This window comes from Cicer arietinum, chromosome 7 (assembly GCF_000331145.2).
Source record: "Cicer arietinum cultivar CDC Frontier isolate Library 1 chromosome 7, Cicar.CDCFrontier_v2.0, whole genome shotgun sequence".
NCBI classification, from domain to species: Eukaryota; Viridiplantae; Streptophyta; class Magnoliopsida; order Fabales; family Fabaceae; genus Cicer; species Cicer arietinum.
Window position 1 is genome coordinate 44,333,508 of NC_021166.2, and position 25,329 is coordinate 44,358,836.

General features: G+C 34.0%; 1 protein-coding gene across 1 annotated transcript in view; it reads left to right on the forward strand.

Moving 5' to 3' along the window:
• Positions 1-17,064: 17,064 nt before the first annotated feature.
• Positions 17,065-25,329, forward strand: part of LOC101491411 (DExH-box ATP-dependent RNA helicase DExH3) — a 28,341-nt gene continuing 20,076 nt past the window's right edge. Inside the window, exons 1-8 of the mRNA XM_004511115.4 lie at positions 17,065-17,400; positions 18,211-18,365; positions 18,534-18,621; positions 18,709-18,945; positions 19,315-19,410; positions 20,621-20,809; positions 21,003-21,162; positions 21,260-21,390. Coding sequence (XP_004511172.1) covers positions 17,173-17,400; positions 18,211-18,365; positions 18,534-18,621; positions 18,709-18,945; positions 19,315-19,410; positions 20,621-20,809; positions 21,003-21,162; positions 21,260-21,390 — 1,284 coding nt within the window. The 5' untranslated portion in view covers positions 17,065-17,172. The remainder of the gene's footprint in view (positions 17,401-18,210; positions 18,366-18,533; positions 18,622-18,708; positions 18,946-19,314; positions 19,411-20,620; positions 20,810-21,002; positions 21,163-21,259; positions 21,391-25,329) is intronic.

Below are 25,329 nucleotides of genomic sequence, written 5' to 3' on the forward strand. Positions count from 1 at the left end.
TGGGTCATTCTCCCACCACTAGACTTGATCCACATTATTCAAGTCCTTTTTGCTCTTGATCCACTTGATCCAAGTGCTTTTTGCTCCCCCACCAAGCCAAACCAGGCTCTAATACCACTTGTTGGGGAGTCCGAGGGAGCACAACATCCGGAATGGGATAAACATCAAGGATTCTTAAGAGACTTAGACACCACATCTCAACCCAAAACCTTAAGGCATTAGGTTTATAGGTCATTCTCCTTATATATCCCATATAGCCTTCATTCCTAGTCAATGTGGGACTAACCACTCATAATTGAATTCCAACACCACATTTCCCCCAATTTTTATCTTTCCTTCTTTTTCTCCACAACACAACATAAATTGCACACCTAAACCTTTAACCTTTAAATTGAATTAATATCTTCAAATACATAACTTCTCATACTCCTACAAATGCTCTTGGTTAGGATTTTGGGGGGTTAGGGTTAGTGAGTAAGGAAGGAGAAGAGTACCCATTCTTTGAAAGGTGTTCATTGAGACGCTTTGAGGTAAATACACAACTCTAATGGTAGTATGAATCACTAGAATAATGTAGTTTTGCTATAATTATTACTTTACTCGTTTTTTATGTTAAAGTATATGTTTAAAAATTTAGAAAACACAACCTTTGAATTTTTCTGGATTTCATCATTTATTTAGTTTAATGGTCTTTGTTATATAATATATTATTAGTTTGATTTATGTATGAGTTATAAAGTATTTAAATATTAAATTGATATACACTTGAGTATGTTTTCCTAAGTTATGATGAATTGGGAAATGATTTTTAAGCGTGTTTTGGAAATAGTTGTTATAATTATGAAATCGTTGTTATAATTATGAAATCATTAACCGTGATAGGTGCACCTAGTTACCTCATTTTGATTAGGGAGAGTTACTCGTTAGGTGGAGCTGCCCCTATGAGAAATGTCATCCGTAGGAGGAGAGAACTACCAACGAGATGTAAGCTCCCTAATTGATGCGTGATGATGCATTGCGGGATTGAGAAGAGAGGGGTATTCGTTAGATGGAGCCACCCCTAAGGGAAAAGCCACCCTTAGGAGGAAAAGGCGATCAATGAGATGAAGCCGTCTCTTGATTCTCTAGAATTTATATTTTTACTTGTTTGATTTTCTATGATATTTTTAAGGTTGCTCATTTTGATTCACCTCTTTATGAATTGGATTTTAAATATATCTACTTGAATGGTTGAATTATAATTTTAATGATTTTATCATATGTATATTTTATTTAAAAATTATCGATATTTTTGGTAGTATTGTTTAACATGATTGCCACAAGATTGTAAAACAGTTATTCGGGCCTTTTGTGTTTCCCTTCTAGTTGGTGGTGGTTGTTGTCTACTCACTAAGTCCTTGTGAAGTACCCCTTTATGTTGTTTATTTTTTTTCAGATTCACATGCGGATGAGTAGCAAGCTGTTAGTAGATTCAAGTCTCGATCATATTTTTGTTAGTAGGCCTCTTCGATCGAGGACCTCTTTGATTCAATTCTCGATCATATTTTTGTTGGTAGGCCTTTTTGATTCAAGTCTCGGTCATATTTTTGGTTGTAGGCATCTGTTGAGTCGTGATGTATTTTGCAGCTATTTTGAGTCTAGAAAGTAGTTTTGTAAGAATTATTGAATATTTAGATTATGCTCTTTGGAACATGACTGAGTCGAAAGTTTAACAAGAATTTTATAAATTTGAAAACGTAATTCTTGAGTACGACACTCGTTGCTACCGTTTTAATTATTATTTGCAACGATTCAGTACACTTGTTGAAATGCTATCAAGTTTTTGGCTCTATTTTCGGGGATTGTCATCTCACTATTGAGTTATAATTTAGCTACTAAATTGAATTTTTTTGCTCTACAATTAAATTTTTGTTTAATTTTTGTTTTCATTTTATTTTTAATTTTGAAAAAAAAATTGTTTTTCTTTTATTTTCTATTTTTATTTGTTGAGCTTGCTAATGCCGTGTGTTAATGGTTTGTCTTTTCTTTGTTTGAGATAACTATTCATTGTAGAGCATGGAATATTGTAATGATGCTATTCTACTACAGTTATATGAAGAGGGCGATACTTGTCTTATATATGTTATATTACGGATAATTGAGGGACAAATCTTGAGAGATACATTTTTAAAATATCACTCTCAGATCCCTCAGATGCGGCCTCTTAGGTGTGACTTTTGCGGAGAAGGACATAAGAATGGAACTTGTTTTGATGACTATGTCGCACTATTAGAATATGAAGTTTTATTGGTCAAAGAAGCAGAAGACAACGAGTGTTATACTAAAAAGATCAATTGAGAACAAATTCTACCTCAAAAAATTATATCTAAAGAATCAGATGATATTCTACTACAATTATATGAATAGAGTGATATTTTTCTTATATATGTTATATTACGCATAATTGAGGGACAAATCTTGAGAGATACATTTTTAAAATATCACTCTCAGATCCCTCAGATGTAGCCTCTTAGGTGTGACTTTTGCGAAGAAGGACATAAGAATGGAACTTGTTTTGATGACTATGTCGCACTATTAGAATATGAATATTTATTGGTCAAAGAAGCAGAAGCAACAAGTGTTATATTAAAAAGATCAATTGGGAACAAATTCTACCTCCAAAAATTCTATCCAAAGAATCAGATGACAAAGACTTTCACATTACAGAAGTTTTGGTTGAATTCATGAAGAATAACATTGTTTCAATTGAAAGATTTGAAATTCAATGTGAAAGGTTATTTGAGAAAGTGGTTAAGTTTGAGAAGATAGAGGAGAAGTTGAGATTGAAGATGATTTCATTGTTGTGGTAGAAGAAGATAAACAAGAGGAAAAGACGAACGAGGAAAAGAAAAAAGAAGAGATTGATGAAGTTCGAGATTCAATCTATGCCTTGTTCATCAATGTCCAATTGAAAAGGACATGGAAGTAAGATCATTTATTTCTCAAGTTCATGGAATTTCTACCAAACAAAGAGAAGAAGAAGGATGATGTGTTCTTCCTGTCATATATGACATCTTGACAATAGATGAGGCGTCAAGCTAATGACTTTAAAAAAGTGTTTCGTGGGAGTAACCCACATGTAGATGTAACTTTTATTTTTGCAATCTTATTTTTGTTATTTGAATTTGTTTCTTTTTAATTGTGTGTAAACGTGCACTATGATGAAGAATTGTTAACAACTTGCATTTGGTCTTAAGTTTTTTGTTTGGGATTTTGAAATTTAAACTCTATTTCTTTGCTAATATCATTGTTCATTTCGATAAGTTTCACTAAACCATGCATTGTTGATTACTCCTTGGTTGTCGAAGTCTCACTTACTATTTTTTTTAAAATAAATAATAAACTTTTGTAGTGGCATGTTTGACGTTCTTTGACATTTTATACTATCTCTTATTATCCTAGTTGTGAGTTTTGAGCCTAAACACTTTAATTCTTTTCTATGTGATTATCCAGACATGTGTTATCCCTTCAGAACTTGCACTAATTTTGACTTGCATCACTTGTAACTTATGCATATACTGAGGCAATTTTGTTTGGTTGTTTGAGCCTTTCTAACTACCCTATTCAAATTTTATCCTTTGCTAGCCTCTTTGAGCCTTGCCTTTTTCTTTCGGTTACTTGCCACCTTACAAGCCAAATACTTGACTTTAATTATATCACCTTAGTTGGAGTTAAGTAGGAAGTTTTTTATCTCATCTTGGTAAAGTTATAAGTTTAGGGTTGCTAATGGGATAACAACCTTTTAAGTTTGGGGTGGTGGTTCTCAAAAATCAAAAAAATCAAAACAAAAAGCAAAAAAAGAAGAAAAAAATCAGTTTGTGTACTTTGATAAATAACATATTATTGGTTATGTTGTCAATGTTTGAGAATCTCCACAATGAAAATTTGAAGGAAAAAAAAAGTGGTAGAATAATTTGAAAATGCGTACCTAACTCCGAGTAGTAAAACCTACTATCCCAAAATGTTCTATCATTACCTAAGTCCCTTTACAACCCGAAAGTCCTCCAAAAGTGTATGTGTTTGTTGCAATTGTGAATGCTAACTAGAATTTTTTTCAAGCCTATGGTAGCATGATGCATGTTCTAGGATTTGAGTGATAAATTCAAAACCCTTGCTAAACACTTCAGAGAAATTTTGGTGAGATTATGTGAAAAGAGAGTTGAACTTGATGAATGAATGCTAAAGTGTATAAATTGTGTTGTTTTTTTTTTTTTGTAAGCGATCATGGACCATGATGAATATTTTCTAGTAGCTGGAACTTTGAGAATTGAGTTTGATTGTACCTTAATTTGCTTGGGTCATGATTTGTTAGTCTTGAAACGTTTCTTGTATTTCCTTGTATTTAACATGTGACAAGATAATTTGGAGTGACATTTCTTATAGCATACGGTACACAAGATATCAGAGGGAATATATTTAGGTTCAATTATTGTTTCTTCAAATTCTATACCTCTTTAACCATTTCTACTAACTCCATAAATCATAGAAGCATACTTGCTTCTTTCCATACCATTAGCGAGAAAAACTTGAAATACTTTTTCATGCTTATCAGAGTTACATTTGGTATTTTCAATTGATGTTGAACTGTGATTACTTTTCAGAATTAGATTTCCAGCCTTAAGTTCTGCAATATCAGTTTTTAGAGTTGTATTTTTTATTTTAACTTCAGCACTTTGATTCTTTAAAACATTAATTTCTTTAGTTATGTTTGCATTTTATTTCCTAAGTGTTTTCAGTTTTAATGACAGTTTGTGATTCTTATTTAAGAATTCATTTATAACTGTAATTAAATCAGATCTAGTTAAGTCATAAAATAGCTCAATCTCTTCATCTGTTGATTCACTTCCAGAGTCAGAAATATGTGTTGGATCCAGAGGCAGAGTTGGTGTGAGCCATCAGAGCCAAATTTGTTTGCTCTTTTTCTTGGGTCTAGAATGTTTCCTCTGATTTTCCCCTTTCTCCAGGTTTGGATATTCTAACTATATATGTTCAGGTTCGTTGCATCCATAACAGATGATGATTTTCTTGTCAAATTTATCATTTTTTCTTCTAAGTTTGTCTGGATATGAAAGCTAGTTCCTATTCCTTTGAGTCTTCATTCTAATCCTCTAAACCGTCATCCTCTAATTCTACTTTTTCCTTCAGAACATTCTTTTATTTGGATTTCAAAATCAAGGTTGGTTGCTTCTTCTTGGGTTCATCCTCTATAAGTTCAATTTCAAGTGATATGAGACAATTGATTAATTTTTCCAACTTAAAAGTATTGATAACCTTTTCTTCCTAAATGGTAGTGTTGTTAGGTCTCCATTTGCTTGACAGATTTCTTAGTATCTTATTCACATGATCAATAGTAGTATAACTTTTCTCAAGTATCTTTAATCATGAGACTAGAGTTTGGAATTTGGAAAACATTGTTTCAATGTCTTCATCTTCTTCCATCTTGAATAACTCATACTTTTTGACTAGGAGGTTGGCATTTACTTCTTAAACTTGTTTGCTTCCTTCATAGGTTAGAATCAAACAATCTTAAATACTATTTGTTGTCTCTTTGTTGATGCACTTGTTAAACTACTTGAAAGTGATTGCATTACTCATGAATGTTTTCTTGACTTATGATGCATCTTGTATATCTTCTTCTCATCGACATCCACCTCTTTCCTTAGAATCTCAATACCATCATAATTCTTTGGAGCAATATTATTGAGAAAAAATCTCTATAAATTGTTTTAATGATAATAAATTATTTCAAAGATTATGATTATACTTATTATCTAATTTGTGCTCTTGAAGTGTATCTAAATTAGAAAACAGATTACTCATCACATTGATCAAAAGGAGTGTATTTGACAATCTGACATGTCCTCTAAGCTAGAACATAAACAATTAGAGGATAAACCTTTAACCTCTAAGATAAAGGATAAACAATATCACAAAAAAGATGAGTCCGTGGCAAAATAAAAAGAAGATAAATTTGTACCTGAAGACAGACAGTAAAAGGATAAACAAATCAAGAGGATCCAAGACAGAGGATGAACAAATGAAAGGATGAACTTCAAGTGTCATTCATCCTCTTACATAGGGAATGTCCAAAAGTACCATAGTACGAAAAAGTGTTGTACTTAACGAGAAAGACAAGACACTACAACTATAGGAAAAGGAAAAAAACCAAAAGTGCAAGTCATGTCTTAACTTATGGAAAGATCAAACCTCGTATACGAGGACAAACTGCAAACTCATCCTCCTAAGCTCTTGCACTACAAACATTTGAATGACACTTTTGTAAATTAGATTAATGACCATGGACATTTAAACAAATCTCTAACGATTACTTTATACGTTTCCTCATGGATGAAGCTTCATAACCTCTATAAAAAGAAGAGAACTCTTCATCATTCTACACAACAACTACTCATACAAAAGAGAAATACTCAAAGCTAAGAAGAGAAATCTTATCCTCTCTTTTCACTTTCTGTAGTCTTTAACAATATCTTTTAGAGCATCCTCTTAGAAAGTTTTGTAAAAGAGAAAGAATCATACTCTCATCACAAATCACTAAATCTGTATATTCAAAGTTCTTATAAACTTGGAAATAGATGTAAATCAAAAAAAAAAAAAAATGGTGTAAGGCTAGTGAGTCTGGAAAACAAACATAGAAAAGAAAAGATCCCTTTAGAGGACAAGTCATTTTGAACTATAGTGAAACTCACGAGTTTGTGAAGAACTTGACGTAACCCATTTTCGGTGAACCAATATAAATTTACGCATGTCCTCTTTATATTTTTAGTTTTTCTGTTTCATACATTCATCCTCATATAAATTGCAATTCATTATCTCACAGAGGATACAACTTTAAAATAGTCAACTAGAAATTTTAAAACAACAATATCTCTATTAAACCCCCTTCTAGTGATATTTCAGTTACTTCAAGTATAACCATATTCCACCAAGTCCCAAAGTTTGGGATCTTATGAAATAAAGAAACTTCTGAGCCTATCATTCTAGTCCTCAAAACATTTTCCATCAAGCAGAGGTGGTCTGCTGATGTTTCCTCCAACAACTTCTTCATTGAATCCAAACATGTTGAACCATTGGATCTTTCCTCAAACATTGTAAAGTGCTCAGTCTTAAGACCGAGCTTTGATACCAATTGACGGTGCAAACACGAGAAGGGGGTTGAATGGTTTTTGACTAACTGGATAACTTTTTAATTATTTGATTAAATTGGTTCAAACTTAAGGAGTATAGGAATAAAGTTACACAAATAATTTATCCTAGTTCACCAATAACTTGACTACATCTAGTCCATTCACTCAGGAGGATTTAATCCGCTCATTCAACAACTTGAATTACAAAGCAACTGACCCTCCAAGTCAGTCTTCTCAAACAACCTCCAGAATTTTGAGGAACACACACATCTTGACTCTACCAGTCAAGTCTTCTCCACACATTTTTAACAACCACAATTTGTTAAATGCACATTAACACCACTACCGGGTTTGAATACAAAATTTTGGAAATTATGTAGTTTCTTCAAACAAACTGATTATAACAATTACTATCACACTTTAAGAACACTTAGAAAATATTTCTCATTCGAACAAGTGAATCTCTCTTTGAACTCTAAGATGAATTTGGAATTTTGACCTTGAGTTCTTCGACTCTTTTCTAATTTTTTGATGAGCTTCTTCTTCAACCTTGAGTATCTATTTATAGCTAAAATTAAGACTTTAATTTAGTCCTTATTTAATTCTGAATTATATCTTCATTCTTAGCTTGGTCAATAATGATCTTATTCAAAAATAATTATGAACAAGATGTTTTTTAAAATATGTTCTTTAGCCATTTTTTTATTTTTGAATCCAATATGAGTAGTTCTTCTAGATTGATTCTCTTTGTATTTTGTTCAGATTGAGTTTGCAAGTTCTTCATATTGATATTGCTCGTATTTTGTTAAGATTTCTTTAACAAATTCTTCTTATTGATACTATTCATATTTTGTTAAGATTGCTTTTGTAAATTCTTCAGATGAAACTTCCTTCCTATTACTTGTTTTGATCTGGGCGAGAACATAGTCTTAGAATGGTTCTTGAACTTTCACAAATAGGAATATGACTAAGTCCAATTCAATATTTTGTCATTTGCCAAAATCTAAACCATATCTTTGCAAATAATAAATGCAGCTTATTGTGAGTGTTTCTTCTTGTAAACAATTCTTGATCATATCTTCTTGTAAACAATTCATATCTCCTTGTAGATAAATCTTCATCAAATCTTCTTGTAAATAATTCATATCTTCTTGTGATAAATCCTGATAAAATCTTCTTGTAAATAATTCATATTTCATTGTAGATAATTCTTGATCAAATCTTCTTGTAAATTATTCATATCTTATTGTTGATTAAATGTTGGTAATATCTACTTCCAATCTTGACCATATCTTCTTTTCAATTTGGTCAAAGATTTTCTTCAATTATAAATTTAAATTAAATCTTATTTTAGATTATATTCAAGGACACAATTTTCTTTCATACTTTGTGAAGTCAAATATATTGTTCTCGTAAAATACTATTGTTAAGATCAAATCTAAGTATAAAACCAATTTGGTTCCAACACTAATGGATTAAAATCTTCTAGGTTGAAAGAACTGGACGTAGCTATTGTGTAGTTGGTGAACTAGAATAAATCATCTGTCTTTTTCTATTATATTCTTACTCATTTGTCCCGCTTTCTTTACTATAGCTTAGTCACGTTAAAAATATTTTAAAAATAAACATAATTCAAACCTCTGATTTCTCGTGTTTCACGTTCTACAACATTGATTTTATAGCTCTTGTGAGTTGACTCACACTCTTTGTGAATTGATCCATTTATTCAAAACATCTTGAGTTGGTTTGAAGACCCCGGTAAATCAATTTACATACACATGAGTCAATTTATGCAGTCAAAAATCACTTTAAAAAGGTCTTTAATGCATTACATAACTTTCTAACATGTTTCTAACATGCACCAAAGGTTATGCATGATAAAATAAAGTTTTCAACATAAGTTTTTAATTCTAGAACTTCAATGGATATTGAGAATTAGAGAAGCAACAATCCACACAAAGTCATCTATATAAACCTAGTTTTGATATAAATCCAAAATACTAAGTCTAATATAAGGAAACTTTCACTCTAAGACAATCTCAAACATTACAAGATCAGTCACATGTTTGCCATTGACAATTATGACAATGTTCAATTTCATGTCGTGGAGGCTTTAATCGATGTGTGAGAAAGGATGAAGACAAGGTCATATCATTTGGTTTGGTTGGTTATGTGTGGGGAAATAAAAGGAGAAAAAGCCAAAAGAACACATTTTTTGTCAAGACCAAAAATACAATTGCAAATCCGTATAGCATCAACATGTTTTGTCTTGTTGAGATCTGGTTATATCTTGCTGAGATCTGTTGTTGTCGTGTTTAAGAAATGCAAAGAACCCATTTGTTGCCTCATTTTTAATTTTCCCAGAACTCATTTAGTTGCAGAGTACTTACATTTCCTTTCCAATTTTTTTCTTCCATTTATTTCAATTTAAGAAGTCATGTTTTCTAATGGTAGTGTGGGCCAACAATTGGGAGTGTATTTAAAAGAATGTGTTTGGGAAGAGATATTGAAGATGTGATGGTAATAGGTTGCTTTGATTTAGTCGTTTTCATGATTAGGTTGTTTCCTTCCCTACTCACTTTCCTTATTATATGCATACCACAGGCACTCCCTCTTTTACACGAGGCTCTGATACCACACTGTCCGGGAGCCTTCCATATCATGAGAATAGTCTTAATTGAATCATCAAACTGAGATAACAAAAAGCCATTCCAAGGCTCAACAATCTCAAGGCACAAATTATCAATTAAAACTAAAATCTTATGATAGAAAGGACCATAGCAAGGATCAATGGTCATATGTTTGTTTATACACAAGATCCTCAACTCTAAGGCGAGTGTAGAACATATTAACATCTCTTGAGAGGAATCTATGATATGAACATATAAACTAGAGTTTTCAGGAAAGAAGACGAAATTTTTAGGAGAACATGTTTCTTAAACACTCAAGGTTTTATTTAATTTTTTGATGATCTTACAAAGCACAACCTTCCTCGTTTTATAATCAAAGAGGATTGCAAAATACATACTATACACACACATGAGTTGTAAGCCCTATAATGATCCACCTTTTGATAGTGGGAGACACGATCATTACACCTCTTGACTTATTACACAATTATTGTACAATTGGACAATATAAGTAGAGGATTACAAGACGACAAAATACATACTATACACACACATGAGTTGTAAGCTCTATAATGATCCACATTTTGATAATGGGAGACACGATCATTACTCATCTTGACTGATTACACAATTATTATACAAGTGAACAATACAAGTGGATGACGTAATGATAACATCTTTTGACTATTATGCCAAAAGTATTATATTTGCAAATTTGGCCACGTTATGTTGTTCTCCGCTTTAGTCTTTGATGATTGGCTCATGGCTTGGTGATAAGTTTTTATCCGACAAGTATTCATCTGAACAATAGTTTAGATAGTGACATGATGGATATTGCCACATGGCTACATTTTCACGGTCTACTGTATAAGGTTGTCTTATCTGGGAATTTTGGTGAGAGAACTTTCTTCGGGTTCAATCTGTTCCCACTGTAATGAAAGTTTACCATGACTAACGCAGGTAGTGGTAGTTGGAGTTTTATTTGGATGATAAAGGTTGATAAAACTGATGTATTCTCTTAGTTTTTTTTTAAGACTTTTGGATTTGGAGGATAATCATCTATAGTTTCCCATATATCTGCATAGTTGCTACATATAAGATATTGAGTTCTGGGATCTATTTGATAAGGCATGTGTAGAATTGAGGACCATCCAATGAGTTTCCATCTCCACCATTTAAGCGAAGAATACCATCCGAGTACAACCCAGATTAAGGACTCATGGTTTCTGGTCTCCCTAAGGAAAAGGTACATTGCCTATGTAAGGATGAGTACATGCATGACATACAAGATGGTTGCACACCATATATACCACAATTGATCTTCAATAAATTTTGAATTAGGGTTTATCAAGAATGGTAGGAGAAAATGTGTATCAGGAAGAAAAGGAGAGCAGTCCGGGACCTCTTTCACTTTCTTCATTATTTTCGTCATAAAATGGAAAAGATTTGATCTAGCATATTCTTGGAGTTGAGATGGAGAACATGTGGAGCTTGTACCAGGCGAAAAGTCTTTGGTTATTGATGCATTATTTGGTAAGGATCCGAACATGAAGATCAAGGGAAAAGTATGCTTCTAGGTGATGATCTGAATGGGTTTGATTGGTCTTGAAAGCAAGTCAGGGACCAAGTTTTGTTTTCCTTTAATGTGTTTTATAGTAAAGTCATATATGGAAAACCAATCTTTGAGGCGAAGAGTTTGAGGATCTGGTGGCATTTTGTTTTTAAATTCTAGGATATTTAGGAAAGAGGAGTTGTCCATATGAACTTTGAAATGATGTCCTCTTAAATGAAAGTTGAACTTCTAGATTCCTAGTTTTATGGCTAATGCTTCTTTGTAGGTGGTATGGTAATGTTTCTCAGCTTCTTTAAATTGACCACTAGCATGACCGCAATAATATTTGACACCATTGATCTCTTCTATTAAAATTGCTCCCCAATAATGATCACTTGCATCTGTTTGGAGAATTCTTTTTCCATCACCTAGGATTTTTAGGGCAGAAGGAGTTTGAGCAATTCTCTTTAATATCTTGACTGCTTTAGTTTGCTCTGGTCCCCATGGTGGGGGATTCTTCTCGAGAAGCAAAGATAAAGGACTAGTGTATTTGGCAAGCTTTTGTATGAAGTCTCTAATATAATTGATTATACCAAGAAACTAATGAATCTGTTTGACAGTAAGATTTTTATCAGGAAAATTTAAAAGCTCTTGGGATATGTGAGGATGAGGTTGGTATTTTCCTTGGGAGAAATGCATTCCTAAAAAGTCAATTTCTGTTTGGGCAAGTTGACTCTTCTTTTCTGAGAGCATCATACCATGTTTTTGGGATAGTTGGTAGAATTGGGACAATAATGTTTTGTGAGCTTTTTCTGTTTTTGAAAACAATAACACATCATCAATATATACAAGGATACTATCAAGAGTAGGCTAAAAAATTCTTATCATGGCCTTTTGAAATAATGATGGGGCTACCTTAAGTCCAAATGGTAAAACTGTCCATTGGTATTGGGCATTAGGAATACATAAAGTCGTCTTGTAATGGTCTTTGGGGTCAGTGCCCAACTGCCAGAATCTGGATTTCATATCAAACTTTGAGTAGATCTGAGCATCTTTGATGAAAGTGTTTAAGGTAGTTGTTTTTGGAATGGAGAACTTGTCATCTCTTAGGAAAAGGTTAAGAGGCTTGTAGTCAATTACTAGTCTCTTTTTTTCCTCTGACTTTCTCAGACCTTTTTTCAACATAGAAGGCTTGACAAGCCCATTTGGATTTGGTAGGTTCTATGAGGCCTTGCTTGAGGAGTTGATTGCATTCTTTTTTCGCAAGGGCGTAATCTGATGGACTCGTTCCTGGGTGAGTAGCCTTTGTCGGGTTGACGTCTTCATTGAGCTTGAAAGGAAGTTGTATGAAAAAAATCTTTGTTTTTCCATAAAGGATTTGGGTGATGAAATTCTTCATGATTGTCTGCACAAAGCTCAAGCAGCTTTGTCTTGATTCCTTCATATTCTGGAGGGACTTTGGTAAGAGAGTATAGTTTTAACGTTCCAGAATATGGTTTGAAGTCTCTTTTGAATTTGATTCCTGTGGGGAGAATTTGAAGCATGTTGGTTACTGAGTAAACATCCATTCCTATTTTAGAAGATTGCTTCCAATGACCTTAGTCCAAATTATACAACCATGGAAGAATCTAATTCCTATTTTTCTTAGTCTTCAGGTCTGTTTTGAAGACTTTTCCATCTGATGCCATGAAATAGGCGGAATGCTGGTGCAATCTACACAACTTTTCAAGAGCTTCCAACGTTGTTTGGTGAATTTGGCCTAAGCTCATGGATTTGATCTCTTTATTGGCTGTGTTTATTAATCGATGTGCCTCAGGTTGAAGTTCTTGTGGTAACGAGGAGACCTAAGTATGTTTGAGGCTTGGATCATTAAATCCATTCAACACATAAAATTTCGGAGACACTCTCTGAAAATGTTTTTCAAGGTCTTTTACCTTAAGTGAACAACATCTATTTCAAAGAATTCTTGCCTATTTTTTGTGTGTCAAATATCTCCATGTCACCTATGAATACTCCATGTAGAACTCTAAGAACTGCAGCATCATTTTCTAGCCTATGCAACTCATCTTGCTTAAACGTACCCAGATTATGGTACCATTCTTTCAAGGTTCCTATCATTCTGCATCAAAATTCTTCAATGACTTTGCAGGAATCTGAACCAGGTTTCATAAGGTGGGTGTCAAGCCATGCTCCAAACTCAATGAGTCTTTTCCTCCAACGGTTAAGAGGTATATCATCCAGGGTAAACCAATGACCACTATTTATCTTTGTTTTTCTAGTGGCATGTTCATCTTCAAATGATTCTTCATAGAAGGAGTCTTCATTTTTAATATTTACCATAAAGAGTTTGGAGATGTTCATATGGTCTTCTCCAGAATCTGATTCAGTTAAGGAAAATTCTTAATTTATGTTTATGGATGACTTTTGGCTTTCTTCATAGGAAGGATAATGTTTGCTAATTGTTGAGGCATAGCTTGTGGAAGAGTAATCATCCTGAAATTCTTCATTGTTTTTTTGTAATTGTCATGGCTGGATAGCGTTGGTCTGGTAGTTGAAGACCTTGATCTGGCGTATCTTCCTTATGGAGCTTTGGCATAGGTGTCTCCGGGATTTCCTGCGAGTCAATAGATGATTCGCTTACACAAAAGTCTTTCCTTTGTTTCTAGAAGTTGAGATTGTAGTCCTAGTACTTTTTGGTCTATAAGCTATAGGTATGCATTTAACATAATTTGGTGGTGAAGAAGCATATGTTGGAAAGAAAGGAGAAGGTTTTTCTGGCTGGATAAAATAGGTGGGAAAAGTAGGAGGATTAAAGAAATGGTTTTCAACAGGCTTAGACCTGTGCTCTTTAGAGACTCTTATGAAGTCATCCATTTCTGTTACTTGGGCTTGTAACCTTCTAATTTACCTTTCTTTTTTATCAAAGTTTTTCCCAAAGGTTCTTTCATCTAACATTTTCCTCAAATCATAGTCTAGATGGGAAATTTGGGCTTTGAGGTTTTTATAATGTTTTTGCATTTTTTGAGATAAGACTTTGAGATCTTCATCTGTTTGTTCCAACTTTTCGGTGATCTTCTCCATCTTCTAGTCAAGCCTTTGTAAGCTAACATTCTGGGCAACCATATTTTCTGATTTCCAGTTGAGGACTTCTTCAGCTTGAGTCAAAGGCTTTAATTTCCCATCAGGGTGAACTTCATTTGGTTGTATGAAGGGTTTGGCTAACCTATTTGTGATAGGATTAATTTTTCTTTCTAAAGCTGGGAAATGTTCATCGTATTCTAATGTTGATGCTGATATCATGAAGCAAGGAATTGGTTCAGTATTTTTGGAAGGTTTTATCGGGTCATAATGATTTGAGGGAGACCATGAGATAAGGTCAAGATCATCTGGTGGAATAAGGTTTTCTTCTCTGAGGATCCTAAGAGCTTCTTCGTAAATCGGGATAGGATGAGCTTTCTTGCGAATTCCAGGGACCATTATTTGGATCAGTCCTTCTTTGTGGAGATGGTGGTGGTTTACACCTACCTTTCTTTTTTTCTCTTAGGGCGGATGACATCTTCATCCATCTCATCCTCATGCATCCAGCAATCACAGTTTGGGTCACACATATTGGGATCTATATCCCAAATGAAATGTCCGTCTATTTTATCTGTATAGATGGGTTTTCCATCTGTTATAACCACATGGATATGACACCAATCTTCCTTGAGTATTGGTTAAATCATCAAAGTTTGGAAGATCGAAGAAGGTGAGTTAATTCCTTCATCTGGGTTTCTGAAGATCGTCTTGACTGTCTTGTCAACAGACAATCTCCTGAAAATTGCTTCTTGAGATTGGATTGGCTTTCTATCTTGTTGTATCTTTTCGTAGTTTGTGATGTATTCAAGAGGAATTAGTTGTGCTAATTCTTCTCTTGATATTCTTCTAGGGATTTGGACAATAGAAGGTGTTTCTTCTTCTTTATTGGTGATTACCAATAACAAATCTGAAGAACATCATGTGAGTGGTAAATCTATCAAATGATTTTGAAGTCGATATATTATTTGGTGATGGAGAGTGGCTGCGATGGCTTTCGGGACTTGGTCAGATCCGGTGATCTGAACTTGGACCTTTAGCCTTGTGGATAAAGTATTGTCATTAAGACTTACGTTGTAGTTTGGAAAGATAGTGAGAACTACACTTCCTGCATGCAATGAAGTCAGAACAGTTCCGTTTACTGCATTTTCATAGTGAAGATAGCTAGAGCCTAACAACGCTATCTTACAGAAAACAGGGAGATTTTTCCTTCCATGGATAGAAATGATCAATCTGACAGCTCCAAAGTGTAGGGATGTGTATCCTTCATTTTTCCAATGATTTATAAGATTATGAGGAATCTCTCAATCAACATACTGCTCTTGATTTGTCGCCTTGAGGCTACACTGATCAAGTCGTGAAGACTGAATATATTATTTCATGTGAGGACGGTGAGTTGTAATTAGGTTTCTGATAGATCTAGTGAAAGATCTTTGTTTTTTTTAAAGATATATAAGGGCTCAAAAAAGGTGGTATGGTTTCAGCAATTTGTAGAGCATCGGGAACATAAGTATATTCAATAAAATTTTCTATCTTATGGGAATCGGTAGATATGATGGTAATATGTTGCTTTGATTCAGTCGTTTCCATGATTAGTTGGTTTCCTTCCTTACTCATTCTCCTTACTATATTCATACCATAGGCACCCCCACTTTTACACGAGGCTTTGATACCACACTCTCCAGTAGCCTTCCATATTATCAGAATAGTCTTAATTGAGAGTTCCTCTAGGTTGCCGCTAGAGTATCTTTGAATCAACAACAATATTTTAATTTTTTATGCTAGATTTTAATTTTCTGCGCGGAGTTGAGCTATGTACCAAAAGAGCAACTCAAAAAATCAAACTAAAATTCTTTTTTTCTTTTGATTAAGAAGTTCTTTTTTTTTTCTTTCTAAAATAAGTCATGTTATTGACTATTCCACACCATTTTTTTAGTAAATTCTGCACCATGATGATCAATAAATACTTGATCCATTTGATCTGCTACTATTTTCTTTTTTAATTTTTTTTTATCTCTACATATGATATATATACAAGAAAATATGTTATAAAATTTGTTTAAATTTACATAGTTTGCTGTTTTTAACTTTTACCTCTAAGTTCAAAATATCATCTCATCTATTATTTTCCAAAATCTATTATAAATAAAACCAAAAACCAAAAAATAAAAACAAGAAAAATAACATATTTAAATAATTAAGGCTTAATTACAGTTTTGGTCCTCCTATTTTAGCTGAATCGCGAAAGTAGTCCCCCAATTTTGTTTCTCCCCAGTTCTGGTCCCCCAAACAGAATTTTGGTCAAAAACTTAATGAAATTTCATTTTTTTAAAGTCGTACAATTGTTGCAAATGAGATTTTGAGGCATGATGTAACTTAAATAAATGCAAAAAAAATGAAATTTCATCAAGTTTTGGACCAAAATCCTGTATGAGGGACCAAAACTGGAGAGAAACAAAATGGGGGGACTACTTTTGCAAATCAGATAAAATAGGGGACCAAAACTGCAATTAAACCAATAATTAAATTAAATCAGGAAGGTCTATATATAATAACCATCTTGAATATTAATGGGTCGGGTCGAATCAAATCCGATCCAATATCATTTCCCGTTGGTTCTTATTGCAGTAGCATTCATTCATTCAAAGGCTTCGCATTCTTCCACTGACGAACCGAAGGCATCACATCACAGCAACAGCACCGCGATGCCTCAACCTCACACTTCACAACAATGCATAATCCTAAATCTGCAGCTTCTTTCCTCATAGCACGTGCCAAGTCACTTCAACTTCGCCACCACTACCATTATCGCTCTGTTACTTCAATTTCACGCTCATTCTTATTCAAATTTCAACCGTCGCTTTCTTCTCCGTTAATCTTCACGCGCTTCTTCTCTGGATATTACAACCTCGAACAGTTCTCTGATGATGAATATGAATGTGATTTTGAGAACCACCAGGTTTTTCTCTTTTTTTCTTTTTTTTTTGAATTTTTTTCATACGTTAGATATTAGGTTTTGTTGGAAATGTTTTTTGTAATGATTTATGTTTTTCTTTGATATATTTAGATAATGGAATTCAGAGGAAATGATTTTTGTTTAGGTTTTTCTTTATTTTAATTTTAAGTGGGATTATGATTAGTTTATTACTTTATAGTTTCTTGAATTGAAAGTAAAATGTAATTGACTAAAATTAAGTTGATAACTGAAGTTCTGTTTTGTTAATCTAATAAGTGCTGGATATATTTTCTGCAATTTGTATTCTGTATAACAGATAGAAAAAGGAATTTTTTTAGTGGTTTTTGGATACATTTTATTTTTGTTTTGCTAGAATTATTTTTAAATGATTTATGTGTAGGTATTTTAAGTGGCATTTATGATTTTTCCTCCTGTACCTTTTCTTAATTGCTTGAATAAAACGGATATTGAAACTGAAGTGACAGGAATTCAGTTGATTATTGATTTTTGTTTTTTGCAACCTAACATGTTATGGATGTGCTTTGGGAAATTTTGAATCAATTATGGAGTTAAATTCAATATTTTATCAATCTGTTGTGTAGTAATTAACAGTAATTAGCCTCAGACACCAAAGGAGTTTTAAGCGGGGAGGTCTTAGGTTTGAATCCTAGAAACTAGCAAAACCACTAACTTATTAACATTTTTCTAAAAAAAAACCTTTTGAAATATGTTATCAGCTTTGTCATAACTCATAAGGGCCACAATTTGTGATTTCAGTAGTTCTAAAAATATGTAATGGTTATTGTATTGTAGGCATCATCTACGGTGGCCAATGTGGATGAGTGGAAATGGAAACTCAGTATGCTATTACGGAATGAAAAGGATCAGGAGATTGTATCTAGAGACAAAAGAGATAGGAGAGACTATGAACAAATAGCTAACCTTGCAAAAAGAATGGGACTTTACAGGTAAAAGATAAATATTTTTTGTATGCCATATGGAAAAAGAAACAATGTTCATTAGCATGAAGTATCTTTACTTTGATGAACTTTTACTCATTACTTCAAACTTTTAAATGAATCCTTGTTCGTTGTCATTAATCATCAGTTGGTGTTGTCACTTATCTTAATGCACAGTGAGCTGTTCGGAAAAGTGGTTGTTGCAAGCAAGGTGCCTCTTCCTAACTACCGACCAGATTTGGATGACAAACGTCCACAAAGAGAGGTAATAGCTTGGACATTTCAACTCATAGTCTAATAATGTTATTGATGTCATCCTAGAAACTAATCCTTCTCCATTCCATTATCACAGGTGGTGATTCCATTAAGCTTGCAAAGGAGAGTGGAGGGTTTAATACAAGAATACCTTGATAGACTACAATTAAATTCTGAGAAGACAGCTGACTGTCTGGATAATGTGAAGTCCACCAATCAGATTAAAGAAATAGACATGGACGAAAATGCCAATTTTTGTGTGGATGAATCTGTTATGGAAAAGGTTCTCCAGAAGAGGAGTTTGAGGATGCGTAATATGCAAAGAGCTTGGCAGGTTTGGTTTTTTGTTGTTTGATCTATGTTGTTGGATATTTGCATTTTGAATTACATGCTTGAATTAGCTAGTCATGATCAGAAGATGAATGTTGCATTTATTCCTGCAATTGGTACTTTTATTTTTTTTTCTGGAATTTCATATTTGAGTTATATGTTAAAATGAAAATATATTTATCTCATTGTTATAGATTCTCTCTCTGTCTTAGCTAGTTCCAGTTTTTTAGGGTTGGCCAATGGAAACGGATAGTTATGTTTACCATTCTCCAGTCCCTTTATTATATAAAACGAATGTCAAGTTCCAGTTTATTATATCTTGAAATATATGCACATTTTCTGGCTGCTATGTAAATTGTACTTTTATATATAGGAATCACCTGAAGGCAAGAAGATGCTGGAATTTCGGAAGTCTCTACCAGCATATAGAGAGAAGGAAGGTTTACTTCAAGCTATAGCACGTAATCAGGTATGCTTGCTTGCTAGCTGTTTACTTGTATTTTCATTCGATGCTTGCCAGGTTAGCTACCATCTTTAGCTCTTTGGAGTTGAAAACCAAATTATCTCTAATAACACAATATTTTAGAATTTTGTTATGAATACTACACAAATAAGATCAGGATAATGACATGGGACTTGGTAAGTTTAAATGATGTAAAACCTAGGATCAAATACAATTCTTGCTCATATTCTAAGTCTACCAAACTTGAAAGGAACACCTGCAACTCAAAAGAAGACAAAATTCAGATGAACTTGAATGAACCAACCTAGGTAGCTAATCCCAGTGTTTCCTAGCGAGATCCCGCTATCTCGTTGCAGTGCAGTGCTTGACCCCGACAGCGGGAAACAAGATCCCGCTATCCTGGCGTAATTAAGCTCAGTGAGATCTCGCTATTATTTCTTCCTTATCAGTTTTGTTGTTTCTACTTTCACCCAGGAAGAAGAGGAAGAAGAATATCCTAATGAAGATGATGCTTATCTTTGATTCCTATACTAGAACATGCATTTGAGTTTTAATATTTAGTTATTTTATTACTCTATGTTTTAAAGACTTCAATATGCATCTTTATTTCCTTGATTTTTGTTAGTATTTCAATGTATGTTTTAATTAAGAGTAAAACTTGTGGATTTTTATTGCTATTTATGAATGTTTCTGAGTTTGAGTCATTTGTTAATTTTGAATTAAATATAAGTTTATATAGTATTATTCATGTAATTTGTCCAAAAAATAGCAGTTATCTTGCCTATCCCGGAATGCGCTATCCCGCTATCCTACTTTTGAGGTTGGCCACGACACGCCGCTATTTGGGATTAACTACCCAGGAACCAACACTTATATTAATCTAATAGGTCCTTAAAATACTAAACTTTGGAAAAATTGCAATGAAATTCAACACCAAAATTAGACCATATTTCTATTTCTATTTGCTATTTGAGCTTGTTTTGTCAAATCTTCTCATGTTGCACATTCTTCTTTTACGTATGACATTTCCTTTTATTAAATCTTGCTGTCATTTAATTAACTTGCAAGTCCCCCAGTTTTTTTAATGTGATATTCAGATCCAACATGTTATCCATGTTTGTGGATTCCCAATAGGAATGAGCTGAATGTCACAAAATTAGTTTGGGTTATGTATTTATAATTGATTGATATCTTATCTTTATGAATAAATAACTAGGTAATAGTTATATCTGGAGAGACTGGCTGTGGTAAAACTACTCAACTTCCTCAATATGTATTAGAGTCAGAGATTGAGTCTGGCCGTGGGGCATTTTGCAGCATTATTTGCACACAGCCTCGTAGAATATCTGCTATGGCAGTGTCTGAGAGAGTGTCAGCAGAGAGAGGGGAGTCTCTCGGTGAAACAGTAAGTCCCGCTTTTTCTTAAAATGGACCAAAACACAAACGAGTGTAATTGTACAGAAAGCATGAATACAAATATTATTATTCATGAAGAAAATAAAATTTTCATAAATTATATTTTTTGCTTTTGAATAACATTTTAAAACTGGGAATATATTTTTTCTTGCTGCTATACCACAACAGAGGTTTTTTGATAGGTGGGTTTCAAAGTTCGGTTAGAAGGAATGAGAGGGAAAAACACCCATCTGCTATTTTGTACTAGTGGTATATTACTCCGAAGGTTGCTGAGTGATCGGAACCTGAGTGGTATAACCCATGTGTTTGTGGATGAAATTCACGAGCGAGGGATGAATGAAGGTATATTATCTAATAACATCACTTTATTCCTTTTATGATCCTAAAGAAATAACCAAGTAGACTTATTCGTTCCATAATTGGTTTTTGTTCTTCTCAGACTTCTTACTGATTGTGTTAAAGGATCTTCTTCCACGTCGTCGAGATTTAAGATTGGTATTAATGAGTGCCACTTTGAATGCTGAGCTTTTTTCAAATTATTTTGGAGGTGCACCAACATTTCATATCCCGGTAAGGTGGTCCCCTAGTCTTAATTGAGCATTTATTTGTATTGATAACCGAGTTTTAATATTCTAATTGTTAGATATTAAATGCAATTGTCTGTTCATTGATATTGAAATTCAAATTGTTTTGGGTGTCCAACTGAAACTATTGTATGTGTATAAATGGTGGGAAGGTAAGGTAGTGATTGAGTGGATATTCTGCACATGCTATTGTATGTATAAATTCCAATCTGTGCTTCTATATAGTTATTTTCTATATTCCACACTGTTGAGATATTACCCTGATTTACTTTTCTTTATTCCTATTATACATACAAATCTTTCTAATTGTAGACTCATCCCTATAATATCGGAATCTTGATTGTAATATTTTCATTATAAATAAATACATAAGAATGAGGGTTTAGACTCTCAAGTAATTCAGATGAATCATTTCTCTATTTTTCAAGTTGGTATCAAAGCAGTCAAAGGTTGAACGTATCAAGAGTCAATGAGTCTCATTTGTGACAACCAGACAGCTTCGTATGTTGCATCTACTCCTATCTTTCATGAGCAAACGAAACACATTGAGATCAATTTTTGTGAGAAGATTCTTTCTGGGAAGATTCTTTCTGGGATCATTTCTCTATTTTTCAAGTCATACTTAATGTAGGGCTTAGTGTCTGAATCATATCATGAATACATGATACAATTCAGAAACAAATCAATAAGAGGCTTAATAAATATACATGCTTCAATACCTAAATCTTTAAGAATGCTAAAAAATCTCAAATATTACACATGTTTCTCATATGATGAAGGAAAATGTTAACCACAATCATACACAATCATAAGTAAAAATTAGTAATTCTTTGCTTGTTCCTACTAAATGGTAGTTCATCCTAAGTGCACTACCCAATTTTGTTTTCTGGGTATTGGACGACAATTACATTTGACTATGAGCTACTGTCAAGAACAGTACAATGTTCATAAGGAGCTGCACAAGTGACTGCATAAGGCCTATTTCACAAAAGTACAAAAACAAACCAATAATATAGCCAAGTGTGTATCCAGTTAGGTAGTGAGCGACTGTATGAAGCAAGGTCGTCAAAATCGAGTTTCTGTATAGGACTTCAAGGATGTTTAAAGATCAAAGAATCATAACACGAATGGTAAATTCTACCTGTTGAATACAAAGAGTATTGAGAGACATGTTGAATAACCCGTGGGTTTCAACTACACAACGGAAATTCTTTATATAGACTATAAGTATTAAACAAACATAATTGATAGTAATACTAACGGGCCGAAATACTTACAGTCCATCTAATCTAATTATTTACATTATAATATAATATTTTAATACTCCCCCTTAAGCTAGAGCATATAAATCAAATGCACCCAGCTTGTTACATATATAACTAATTCTAGGACTTCGCAATGACTTTGTAAAAACATCTGCTAACTGATCATCAAAATTGACAAAGCTAGTGATGATGTCACCCGATTTGATCTTTTCTCTAACAAAATGACAATCAATCTCAATATGCTTGGTCCTCTCATGAAAAAAAGGATTTGAGGCAATGTGCAATGCAGCTTGATTATCACATATTAGTGTCATTGTGCTGGCCTCTTCAAATTGAAGTTCTTTTAGTAACTATTTCAACCAGATGAGTTCACATGTTACTAGTGCCATGACCCTGTATTCTGCCTCAGCGCTAGATCTTGCAACAACATTTTGTTTCTTACTCTTCAAAGATATTAAATTTCCTCCGACAAGTACACAATACTCGGAAGTTGATCGTCTGTCTATGGGTGAGTTTGCCCAATCGACATCTGAGTAGCCAACTATCCGAGTATGTCCTCTATCTTCATAAATGAGACCTTTTCCAGGTGCTCTTTTGATGTATTTAAGAATCCGGATTACATCATCCATATGTTCTTGGCAAGGAGAATTTAAGAACTGACTTACCACACTGACAGCGAAGGAAATGTCAGGACGAGTAACTGCGAGATAGTTTAATTTTCCAACCAATCTCCTTTATCTTCCTGAATCTGATAGTGGCTCCCCCTGATTAGGTAGGAGTTTGACATTTGGATCCATAGGAGTATCATCTGGCTTGACATTTAATAGACCCGTTTCTTCAAGAATATTCATAGCATATTTTCTTTGTGAAATTACAAGGCCATCCTTGGATTGGGCTACCTCAATACCCAAAAAATAACAGAGTTTATCGAGGTCTTTAGTCTGAAATTGATTTGAAAGATGTTGTTTCAACTGGAGTATTCCTTGTTGATTACTACCAGTTATAACAATGTCATCCACATAAACAATAAGATAGATGCACCCTTGGACTGAGTAATGATAAAATACAGGGTGATCGGCTTCACTACGAATCATACCAAACTCTTGCACTACCGAGTTGAATCTGCCAAACCAAGCTCTAGGAGACTGTTTAAGACCATAAAGAGACCTGTGTAGCCGACAAACCATGGTGGAAGACTCCCCCTAAGCAACAAACCCTAGTGGTTGCTCCATATAAACTTCCTCTTACAGATCACCATGCAAAAATGCATTTTTAATGTCAAGTTGATGGAGAGGCCTATGTCGAATTGCTGCAATGGAGAAAAACAGTCTGACATATGCCATTTTGGCAACAGGTGAGAAGGTATCACTGTAATCCAACCCAAAAATCTGAGTATATCTCTTGGCTACCAAACGAGCCTTAAATCGATCAATCTTATCATCAGGGCCAACCTTTACTATATAGAGCCAACGACACCCGACTAAAGACTTCCCATGACGTAAAGGAACCAGATTCCAAGTACCACTGCTTTGTAGAGCACACATCTCATCAAGCATTGCTTGCCTCCACTCAAGGTGGGATAATGCTTCACCTGTAGTTTTAGGAATAGAAACAGAAGACAAGGAAGACAAGGAAGACAATGAAGTGTAATGCAAAGGAGAAAGACGATGATAACAAATCAATATAATGAGGAGATGGATTATGGGTTGTGCGAATATCCTTACGAAGAGCAATGGGAAGGTCATGCTCAGGTGGAAGGGCCGGATCCGGAGGTGGAGTCGGAGGAGGGTCTGTAATATGAACAGGAATATGCACAACAGAGGTAGGCGACGACGCTGATATGTTTGTAGTGGTCGTGGAGATTGGGGGGCAAACTCGACAGGTTCGATAGGAATATGAGTGGGTGAGATAGGGATAACTACCTAAGGATGTTCGGGATTAATGTCCTGATGGGGCTCAATGGCTATATGGGTAGGTTTAAAATATTGTACAGACTCGAAAAAGGTAACATCGGCTGATGTAACTTAGCGGTGTAGTGTGGGAGAATAACAACAATAGCCCTTTTGGGACCGATGATAACCGAAAAAGACACACTTGAGTGATTGAGCTGACATTTTATCCAAACCAGGAGATAAATTGTGGACAAAACATGTGGACCCAAAGACACGAGGTGGTAGTGGGTGAAGAGGGGTATGGGGAAAGAGGACCGAATGAGGGATATTGCCATCAAGGACAGAAGACGACATACGATTAAGGTAGCACGCCGTTAAGACTGCATCCCCCCAAAAACTGAATGGAATATTGCCATGGATAAGTAAGGTTCGTGTGGTTTCAATGAGATGCCGATTTTTGCGTTCGGCTACCCCGTTTTGCTGGGGGTGTATGATGACATGATGTTTGGTGTAGAATACCATTAGAGGCCATAAAATTTTGAAATTGATGGGACAGATATTCCCGAGCATTATCACTTCTTAAGGTATGAATAGAAACTCCAAATTGAGTTTTAATTTCTTGATAAAATGACTCAAAAATGGAAAATAGTTTAGCTCTATTTTTCATTAAAAATAACCACGTATAACGAGAGTAATCATCAATAAAAGTAACAAATACTTAGATTCTAAAGTAGACACAATACGAGAGGAACCCCAAACATCAGAGTG